At 35.0% G+C, this 12,243-nt stretch overlaps 1 protein-coding gene across 1 annotated transcript in view; it reads right to left on the minus strand.

Annotated features, from left to right (window-relative positions):
* Positions 1-3,828: 3,828 nt before the first annotated feature.
* LOC149794908 (mitoferrin-2-like) overlaps positions 3,829-12,243 on the minus strand; it is a 40,450-nt gene continuing 32,035 nt past the window's right edge. Inside the window, exon 4 of the mRNA XM_089964549.1 lies at positions 3,829-5,526. Coding sequence (XP_089820675.1) covers positions 4,970-5,526 — 557 coding nt within the window. The 3' untranslated portion in view covers positions 3,829-4,969. The remainder of the gene's footprint in view (positions 5,527-12,243) is intronic.

Consider the following 12,243-nt stretch of genomic DNA (forward strand, 5'->3'; position numbering starts at 1 on the left):
ATGTAAGGGGGACAATGAAGTTGTTTAAACATCTTATACATGTATACAAGTTACAAATACAGTACATGACAAAAAACAAGAAATGAATACAAGATTCACTTTAAAGAGACTCATTATGATTTTAAACCAGAGAATTCACATTTTGAAAAAATTCAACCATAAAAAATCTCTATTACTTCAGATCAGAAAGCATATTCTATAGTGAGTTTTAAAAAGTGACTGTTATAAACTGTCTGGAAAGGATAATTCATGGGAGTTGCTATTAAAATCAAAATATTCTCCGACTTTTGCTTTTACTTATCTTAAATAGTTTTGTAGTTGTTTTAAAATTTAACATATATATTTTTAACTAAAGTCTATTCAATGTGACTGGTGAATGCTCTGTACATTGACTGTCATTAAAAAGCTTTCAGATGATAATTATTGATCAATACTGACTTTTAAATTGCTGGCCAGGTTCTAACCTGGGTCAAGAAAAGATGTTGGGCTGAATGATAATCAACAGCAGGGTAGTATGAACCTTATTCAAAAGTGTGTAACATTCAATGGATTTTTGTTCTACGTTACACCTTTTGGTTAAGCTTGTCCAAAAATGTCCATATACTTTAACACATTTCAAGTATGTCTATAATGACCTCCTAGAAATATTGATGAATAACAATCAAAATAAAGTGAATAATCACCATTTAAACGTGCATGTAATCACATTCTAAAAAATAACGCCCATTATTGAAATAGTCGGTACTGAACACCTACATGACCAGTATGACAAGGACTATAGCAGGCATGCCTTTGGCTTAGTCAAACCACATACTGCTGTCAAAAGGAGTGAATCAGTTTTTATGCTCTAATGATCATAGATACACTTTTCATACTCTAATGAACATATATTCACTTTTCATACTCTAACGATCAGATAACTTTCATGCTCTAATGATCATAGATACACTTTTCATGCTCTAATGATCATAGATACATTTTTCATACTCTAATGATCATAGATACAAATTTCATGCTATAATGATCAATGATACATTTTTCATGCTCTAATGATCATAAAGACACATTTCAAACTCAGCTGCATGTCCAAGGTGGACAGGTTTGTAATACTGTAAGTTCTGATCCTTAAAATCTTTTGAAGGTGTATGTACAATCAACTGAAGTAGATCACAAACATCAAATGCCTCAAAGTTATTTTCAAATTTCCATCAAGAATCCTGTGATTTTAATTCCACCAAGAATACTGCTATTTAGTCCTTTTTAATATTTCTGAATGCAACATAGGCCAACATTACAATGACTCATAAATATGCATGCTACCATAAAAACCCTATCAGCATCAACTAAAACCGCATGTGTAATAAAATAAATTCTACACCGGTCTGAATGTACACTGTTATGACTACATCCACATGAAACTCAACAACATTTTGGTCTCCAACTGAAGTCAGAAATGGACATTTTAGAGAAGATATCTTAAGAAAAAAAAAATCCTCCCTCAAATCAACATATTCCCCCCAAAAATCATACCTTTAATACTAACTTCTATCACCTGCATAAAGTTTTCTGAGAATAATGCAACCTATTATTTTTCAATAGCATTCTATTCATGTGATAGGTGCAAATTTAATCAAAAGATCATGTAAAGAGGTCATAACATGCAAAGTGTCACTAAACTACTAAACAAGTCTTATGTCACTATGGACATCTTGCTTCCAATTAAGATAATTATACAGAAATATTATACATGCATTAACACTTCAACCACACAATAATGAAAAGTGTGCATAACTCAAGTTGACACTCATCTCTTTACTGAATTTCCTCTTCAAGTCGCAAAACACTCAACTTTTGAAAAGATGATATAAAAAAGACAGCAATGAATAAACATGAATACATATAAAACAAAACACACATATTAAATTTGATTTTTTTTTCCTTTCATATTTTGCCCAGGAAGAAATGAGAATACAAAAAAAATCTGCCTGCATTATTAATCCTCATTCATCAAACATTATCATGAAATTGCTGCATTTTGTGCATAAAAATTGTTGTGGCTCTGACTGGTACTTACTGTATGTCCTCACTTATAAATCAGGTCTAACTAAAATCTATGCAGACCCAGTTAATGCACGGTAGATCTTGAATTTTGAAATTTGGTTAGATTAACATGTAGAACAAAACAGATCCCAATTTGCTGGCACAGTATGCCACAGCAGGTAAGGATCTATGCTGTTCACAGTTGGACTCGACTTATACTTGAGTATATATATGGTAAATTTATTTATTTGTAAAAGTTTCTACCATGTCAAAGAAGGGTTACTGTTACTGGACCTTTAAACTTTTTGAGTTGTAGCAATAAAATTCATGAAACCTGATACACAACCAAAAATAGAAATATACCACGATGACAGAAAAACCATATCAGAAAAAAAACAACTTTTAATTTCTACTCATTTTGACAGGAGTCCAGTGTACTTGATATTCATCTTTAAAACCAAAATAATACAATCAAACATCAAAACAGATGATCATCATGATGATGAGTATAACCATGCTGAGGATGATGATGACAATTATGATGATAATAGTGATGATGATGCTGGTATGATAGTGATGAAGGCAATGCCATAAATGCAAAACAAATGCACACAACTGAATGGCCAATGTGACCATTTTAGATGAATGTTGCAAAGAAACTTCAAAACACTTTTGCAAACTGATTTTTTTCAAAAATGAATAAAAGAAATGAAGTTATCCCATGAAGAACAATGTGTGGGCCCACACGCCATGTCCACAACTGAAGCATTGCTGTTATAGATGTGACCTTGACTTCATGTTAAAAATCTAAGCAAGCATGTTGCAGAATGAATTGTCTTAGCTGCATGATCATTAAAAGGAAAAATTATTTAGCTCAGCTTTAAAGCATATTTTTTATGATCCTGACCTCAAGGTCAAAGGGGTGATACAGAATGAAACATCTGAGCTTTATTATGATTCATCACATGTATAAATTACATCTGTAAAGTGGGCTCTGAGAAATGCAAGCTAATGAAACAACTCTAACCTAACCTTAATGTAAAATCTTCTATGATTGGTACCTTGACCACAAGGTCAAAGGGGCAAATGTCAAAGAATGAATTTTCTTATCTTCAAAATGATTCAAACCAAATATGATGAAATATATCAGGGGATTAAGGACAAACATGAAACAAAAAGTTACCAAACTGATGACACTACTAACAATTATAGTGAAGTGATTACAATGTCTCCCTTTTCAAGTAATGATAGCTTAACAAAAAGCACGGCACAAGCATATTATGGTATACAAAGTCAGCAAGCACATGCCTTCTAAATTAGCTCAACAGCAAAGGTTAAAAAATAGTTGCCAGTGCAAAGAGATGGGACACAGTTAGTATCCAACTTATCTGCATTTACAACTGACACAAATGTGGAGAATGCACACCTCAAAATGCAATTATATGATGTGCAAAACAATTCACTTATTTATTTCTCACACCTGGAAAACATCTTCGTTCTGTGCTACAATAGATAACCATTATAATCAACATAAAATAATCAACATAAATGTGACCTGATGTAAACTTCATGGAAAAAACAAGTACAGTACAATTAAGGACTCTAGAAACAGAAACTTTTCACAGTCAAAAAAGGTATGAAATTACTGAAGCCTGTGTAATATATATTCTTCATCCTATTTTCCATAATGCACCAGAATCCATTCATGATTCCATCTAAAAAGAACCGTAACAGATGAGAGCACTGCTTTAGTGTAGCAGGTGTAAATGTTTGCCAGTAATAAATATGAATGAAAATAATTTTGCACAATTTTGTAGAACAGTCTTGAAGAGGAATGTAGTAAAATATGGATTATTAACATGATTCAGATATGGGACCAGCAAAACAAAAACATGACTAACAAAAGGCTTTAGATTCATATTTCTTGTTTCCATTATCAAATACAAGAAATATAATATTAAGTTCAGATGTGCAACATAAGGTGATATTCATTAAAAATTATTTTACTTATCAACACAAGAATTCTACTTAATGCAATTTCATTCTTGCTCCAAAGTGGCATAACCCAAAAACCTTTAAAACTTGCTAGAGTAAAAAAACATAGGTACTTTCATCTTTTATATGTGGTCATTAGGAACCTTGAATAGAGTTGCACATTTTGTAAGTCAGGGGGACGTTCTCCCACCCCTAAACTGCCAGTGTGCCCACAAGATATACCCCCCATTTGGTCATTATATAGGGGACTGATGTACATACTAATTTCCCATGAGAAATATACCTTCACGGTTCATAAATGTACACATAAAGGTGTCTAAGAAACAAAATACTTAACTTATTCATTGTGGCATGAAAAGTAGGTCATCGTGACTTTGTCCATGGTATGTAGTACAATCCAAGATAAACACATCACATTTTGCGACTGTACATATACATATATTAAAGAAATTAAGCAAAATGCAAAACTTTATGTAATCACTAGATTGTTAAGTGGGTCACTATGTCCTACATTTGCTGAGTAATACCAAAAATGTATTAAATCATTTTAAGTTTTACAACTGTATGTAATGAAACTGAACTAAATGCAAAAACATAACATAATCACCATAGCATGAAAAGTAGGTCACTGTGAGCTACTTTTGTCCATGGTGAGTTGTACACTCCAATATAAATAGACCCATCAAGTTTGAAGAATTTAGATACAATAGTATTTCAGAAACTGGACAAACACACTTAAGCCAATGATTATAATAACAACACCTTTGGATCTGTATATCTCAACCATGTTTCACAGGCAATGTATTAGATTCCTATCCCTCTCTCCATTCAAAATTCAAACAAACTTTTGGACACAATTTTAAAAATATGGCATTAACTTTGATATCACATTTCTGCAGACAATATATTTCAATTGCATACTTCAATTATTCTCTCATCTCGATGTTGCACTGCTTGCGGCCTGAACTGAAATTCCCCCCACCTTAAGGTAACCGTTGTCTGGATTGTTTTTCGCCAACAAATATTTGAAGAACTCGTACACTGACCATGATATGGCAGTTGCGGGCATCTGAAATACAACTCTTGCTTGAAGTCCTCGGAAGAAGCCAGAAAATCCTTGAAATTCATATATGGTCCTAACTGCAGCCATCATGCCATTGATGTACGACACATGGGTCCGAGCGCAGTGCTCCTGTGTGTTTAGTAAAGTCTTACAAACATCCAGGGGCATAGTCAAAGTTGCAGCAAAGGCTCCTGCCACTGCTCCTGATACCATATGGGTTTTGGGGTCATAATTTCTGTCTCTATTGAGGAGATCCTGGGAGAATTCATAAATCATGAAATGTACACTTTGAAAGGGAATATTCATGCTCAACTGTGTTGTGTAACTACGGTAAAATGCTCTCAGTCCTTCCTCACGGTAAACTGAGGTAGCACATTGAAGACAGGTTTTGTAAGGGCTGCCGTACATCTGCATCCTCTGCTTGACAACTGCAGACACCGATTCATCAAAAGGCAGCAATACAAATATGAAAAAAGAAGAAAGGAAAGCTAAAAGCAAAACAAAATCATTACCTTAATAATTATAGCTACCAAAAAATCTCCAGAAGAATATATGTACATGTATTATGAGTACTCGTTCTATTAAGTTACTTAAAATATTTGGGGAAAAATATTTAAAAAGTAACTGTAATTTTGTATTTATTCTACCTTTGATCTCTTTCAAGAGACTCCATAATTGGGACCAAAAAATCAATATCCTATTACAGTCTGATGAATTTGTACCAAGTGGTTTAAGAGACATGGTTACAGAATGATGGACGAATGGATCAATAGATAGGTTGTGCAATTTGTACCAAGTAGTTCAAGAAACATGGTTACAGAATGATGCATGAATGGATCAATAGATAGGTCATGTGATTTGGTCATGTGATTTGTACCAAGTGGTTTGTGTGTGTGTGTGTGACTTGGATTTTTAATGCAGCTTTAACAATTTTTCAGTCTTATCACTACGATGTCTGCAGTGTGTCAGTTTATAGATATGTCTAGCACTAGGGCATCATGCCGCAGACATGTAGCATGATGTCCCACACAGTCACATTGTCCTGACACCAGGCCGACCAGTCCTAACACTAACCTCTTAATGCTGAGCACCAAGTGAGGCAGCTGTCAGTACCATTTCTTTAAGTCTTTAGTATGACTTAGCTGGGGATTGAACCCATGACCTCTCGCATCCAAGGTGGATGCTCTAACCTATAGGCCACCAGAGCAGTTACCAAGTGGTTTAAAAGATATGGCTACAGAATGATGGACAAATGCATCAGTGGATAGGCTGTGTATTTATACCAAGTGGTTTAAGAGATATGGTTACAGAATGGATGAATGGATAGGATGTGTGGAATCTAATATGACAACTTATTAATTATTATAGTCCGAGTTTTAACCTAAATAACTCTAGGCAAGCAAGCATAACATGTAGCACACACACAGCATTTAAATGGCTTGTAATAAATGTTTGTACATTTTGTACTACCTAATTATTTTTTTCAAACAAAAATTTGCAGACATTTACAAATTGTACCTAATTGTCTTATATCAACAGAATCAGTTTGTGATTGGTCAATTGTAAGCAACTCTATAAGCCCAAGTATGATACAATTACTATAAAAGATTACAAGGGAGAACACTTCTCATGTGATCTATTTCAGAATCAACACTAATAGTTCAAGCTATAGTTCGCGAAGCGTAATCTGGCAACCAAATAATTGCAAATGGTGACTTCATTTTTAAGTTACTAGCCATTCTATGAATAATATATTAGATCTACTTAGAGCCCTGCACTGTGTAGCATGTTCTCTGTCCACTGATGGTTTTAATAATTTCAAAATGTCAATGTAATCTAAACTTATCAACTTCTCACTGCCTTTCAGGAAACCAAGTGGAAGATGCCCAATACTAAACCGCTCTTACTACATGTTTAAGAACATCTAATGTACCAAGTTTGTGTTTATCCACTAACTAGTTAAGGTGACAAAGAGAGATATACTGACTTGGAATCATAATGTCCCTGATGCCTGGGTATAGGGATAACAATGCTTATCATAATGAATTACAGCTAATACACATTATGTACTGATGTTCCTTAAGTGATATGTCCTTTAAATACGTTATGCACACTCAAACAATATGAATTTATTCTACACAATGCTGGCCGAGATTTAAATTTGTACAGTAGATGTCCAAGGCTGATTTCAGCTGCTGTTGTTTTCTGGGTTTATTGTGTCTTGCTTATAAGTCATGTACAACTGAAAACAACATAGACCCTGATCTGCCATTGCATAATGTGTTGGCAGATCAATGTCTATGTTCTTTGTTCTAATGATTACTCCTAACAAACCACATAGACTCAGATGTGTGCAGTCTGTAGTTTATCCGACTTATATGGTGGTCTAACTATGTGAGTTTTGTTCAAATTTACATCTCATGGAATAATTTTATACATTAACACTGAGCATATATGCAGTATCAAAGCAGACATTGACTAGCATATCAATCTGACAGGTAGTCACATGATTAGCATATCAATGTGACAGGTCTTCATGTTCTTGAGCATGCTCAATAGTCAGTAGTCAATGTCTAAGTGATGCACAGTATAAAGTACAATGAAAGGCATGTGCCTGTTTGACTATGACATGAAATAGTACTTGCCAGAACTGACAAATGTTACATAAATGCGGACATAAATGATTTTAAAACAATCTATATTTTTTAAATAAAAATATCAGTTATTTGAAACATTTTATTCAGTTCTACAATGATTGGTCTGAATAAAGAAAGAATAAAGAAAATGAACTATACTACCTGATCATGGACCTAAGAAATAGACAATAGCCTGAGCAAATATATATCTGACGGGTGACCTGTTCTTTCTAGTTCATTTCTTAAGTTTAATCATAAATATCAAACACAGCAAGCTTAAACTAACTGGTGAAACATCATTTTGATTAAAACTAGAACTGAAACTGAGGAGAAATTTATTTTCTCTGTAGATTTCTTATTATATGATTAATATGTAACCAGGTCTGAAAGATTACAAGCTGAATCTTGCCATTAGATTTCACTTAACTTGCAAGCACATGCATACAAGACTAAATTCAGCCAGTAATTGGGCAGCTTGATATTAATTTATTTACATAGACACAGAACATGGGGTATACAACTGCAAACAACAAAAACACCACATAATGAGAAAAGCAATGTTATGCACTTAATAGTACATAACTGAATTCATTGAATATCTTAGGGGTATGCCATACAAAAATGTAGGAAGAGGAATATAACTTTTTAGGTGGGGTGGGTTGGGTATTACCACCATTAGAAAATAAAAATTAAACAAGCAAAAAATGGGAAGAGAGAGGTTCAGACCCACCCTTACAGAAAATGAGTCTCTTCAAGGGACCGGTGCTCGACTAACTGACAAGAATGTTCAGGAATTTGAGACAAGACCAATTTTTTCTTCTCTTTACCTGTTGAGCATTGAAATCACCCCTATTACTTTTGGAAAATAATATGGGAATTTTCAAAATAGCCACTGTGGTGGCCATACTGTATTAACATTAACTTGATTTTCAAAAAGGAACAACTAGACATCATTAGAAGTCTTTTGGTGAAAATCCAATGTGAATCTGACCATCCATTCAGAAAAAGTATCAATAACAAGATTTTCAAAATGGCCACCATGGTGACCACACAGGGTGTCAGATTGGCATCATTTTCATGTAGATGCAATTAGACATGTCAATAAGACTTTCCATTTAGGATGAGTAGTGATAATAAGATTTTAAGGTAGCTCTCATGATGGCCATACTGGATGTCAGATTACATAAATTTCTGTTACAACCAAGCAGACATCACAAGAAGTCTTCTGTGAAAAGCGCACGTCTGTTTATGATGAGTAGCAATAACAAGAATTTCAAGATGGCCACTGTGGTGGCTATATTGGTGGTCAAATCATCACTATTTCATCTGGGAGCAGCAAGAACTCATAAGGAAGTCTCCCGGTGACAATACCATGTTGATATGACTTTCCTTTCCAGAGTAGCAGCAAAAAAAAAAAAAATATGATTTTAAGGAAGGAATGAGGTTCTGGTCCTCAAATGAGACCATCAGTCCACTTAAGTCTCTTGGAACAAAAGCTACACCAAAAGGAAGAGCATAAAATTGTTCCAGACAAAGTGGCAGAAACAACATTGATGTGTACTATACCTGAATTTCATTAGTGGATTAAATCTCACTTGGATTGAAATATTCACACATTTTCCAAATTCATATGCCCACCACCAGGATTTGATGGGTCTTGAATATTTTAAGATATTTTATAGCGACTATGTAATTTTGGAAATGGCATTGATTTTCAAATATGAATGAACACCGAAAGCAAGAGACTGACCAAAATAAACACAAAGGTGCTTGGACATGTCATATTATCTGAAATACCAACTCTTTTTTATAGCCTTTATATAAATTTAATGGAAGTTATTATTTCTGACAGAGAATGAATTGCATTTGTCAAAAAGTGAGAAATTCTAGTTTGCTGGATCCAATTTCTAAGAAATCATGTCATGTGACATGTGTCCAGGTAAAACACCACCTGCATTTTATTGGCAAAATAAATAAATGATTAGTTAGTCAAAAACTGTCTGGACTTTCAATAAATTAGTCTGGTGTGATCATAGCTGAAGCATATGTTTTTACGCACATTAATTTCCATGAAGAAGAACTTAAAACCTTGTAAATTTCAGTTTTTTAACACCTGTACAAAATCATGTTACCCACATGTGGATTTCCCTGAAATGGGTAGAATATTGAAATTATTCAAGCCATGATTTGTAGGAACATGACATTGGATCAAAGAGACCACATTATTACTCTTTAAAGGCTTTATTTAACATTTTAGATTGAATAAAATGAAATTTACCTTTAACTAACCTTTTCATTTACCTGTATATTAACCTGTGTGTGACTAAACTTGCTTGCAAACATATTTTCACAGACCTGAATTAGTCTTCTTTACAATGATACCATGTATGTACTCCTATTACATGAAATAAAAAATTTATAAGTCATTCAAAATATGTTGCCTACATTAAACAACTTGAAAGTTACCTAGTGTTAGTGCTGAAAATGTTAACCGGGTGAATTGGTGTGGACAGAGATCAGTGTTGCTGATCACTTCAATCCTATGAGGCCACTATAAGTATCAATCCTCCAAAAGCATACCTGCATTCAAAGAGTGGCATGGAGGAGGCTTTTGCTGTTATTCAGCAAACCTTGGATGTCTCCAGGGATGCGTCCCTCCTGAGGTTGGTGTTGTTGTAGGAAGGTTTAACGCCATTTTTCAGCACGAAAAAGGCAATACATGGTGGCCAGTATATAAAAGCTCTGCAGGAAGCACCATTAACATTCAACAAGCAACAGTGACAGCACAATTCTCTATGTCCTGGCTACAGTCTCCAACAGTGTCTTGATGCTCCTCTTCCAACAGACTGAAGAAAGACGCCAGAGAAAGGATGATCCCAAAGACTTGGGACACAAGTCTTGTCTTGACAAAGCAGGTGGCAAACCTCACTTACAGCCTTATCAAAATTCCATGTCTCTTCCTCCTCCATCACCTGACCTGGTGTGCTGGACAAAGAACGTGAACCCAGCTGATGAGAAGGACCAGGTGTGACAGGTACTTCCAGTAATTGGTCTGTATCAATAAACATTGACCGTCTGTCATCCCCTCTCCTCTAACAAGGTGAGGCAAGTCAGTTTTGTCTTGTCACCTTCATAGGAGATGGGAACTTCCTGACCCAGGTTGGGTAGGTGGGGTGTTTGTCATACTGTATATGCTCAGGACTAGTTCTTTGAACCTCTGTCCCTGTAGAAGGAAATCAGCACAAAGACATGGTCGGAAAAGTAGACATGGATGACTCACTGCTTGGTAGTATGAGTTCCCAAGCTCCATGGAACTGAATGAGAACATCAAAAAGGAAGTGGTATCAACCCAATCCCTTCCCTTAGACTGGCTCTCCAGACTCGATGTCTGTTTCCCATAGGGTGTGAAAAGAAATGGAGAAAAGGATTATCAAAATAAATCCCTTCCTCTAGATCAATCCAAGCAACGTTTATGTCAATCAGAAGTTCATTTTTGGTGACTAGCACTCAGTGTTCCATGATTGGCAACCCAAGACCAAAAGGAGATCAGCACCAGAAAGTGTCAAATATACCTCATCAGAGAGCCCCCTAAGTAGGAGCAGGTGACTTCCTACTGATGAATCAAATAACTTTAGTAGACTGGGAATGGCCATAGCCACCTCTTGGAAATGGAGTGAATCCTGCTGAGCAACAGAAGCTCAACCCATCTTTCTGGTCCTACAGGCCCTATGACCTACTGCCAAGAGCCAAAACATGTCAGGTCACAGACTACAAATGAGGCAACATCTGTGTGTACACATGCAGCACATGCAAAACAGGTAGTATCAGTGTCTCACATTGCCTTTTCGCACTCATTTGCCAATATCTTGAGGCATTATTGAATGATGAAAGTGAAAGTAAAGATAACAATACAACAATGAACTGGAACCAAAGGGAATACTTACCCTGACATTAGTTATTACTAGAAGCACAAGAAGCACTGATCAAGAACTGATGTATTCACAACCTGACAAATAAATATATAAAGGGCATGGATAAATGAAAACAAAGCTGGGGAGAAATAAATACAAAAAAGGATATGATTGAGAGTATACATGCTAAAACAGGACTAAACTGAGATGTGTATAAATGCTAAAGGACTAAACTGAGGTCCTGATGTGTATAAATGCATGTATTCCAAGGAAAAGAAAGATATTCAGACTGTTGGAAGCGGCTGCACAGTCAGCTTTAGATGTTCTGGGTTATAAATAGATATACTAATTATCAAACATCAGATATCCTAATTATCAAATGTTTTAACTATTTATTCTGTTTGAAACATATTTTGCTTAAAATTACTTTAAGCGTCCTACAAGACCTGACATGCCTGGATTAACCCAAAACTGTCCGATCTGACATGATCAAGTATCAATCCAGTGAGAAGAACTATCATGTGATAAATAGTCTATAAACGTAACAACCACTTGCAGTAATATGATGTACCGCAAAAGATTAGAAATGAACAAAAGA

Source organism: Sinohyriopsis cumingii, chromosome 7, assembly GCF_028554795.1.
Source record: "Sinohyriopsis cumingii isolate HCF-2022 chromosome 7, ASM2855479v2, whole genome shotgun sequence".
Lineage (NCBI taxonomy): Eukaryota > Metazoa > Mollusca > Bivalvia > Unionida > Unionidae > Sinohyriopsis > Sinohyriopsis cumingii.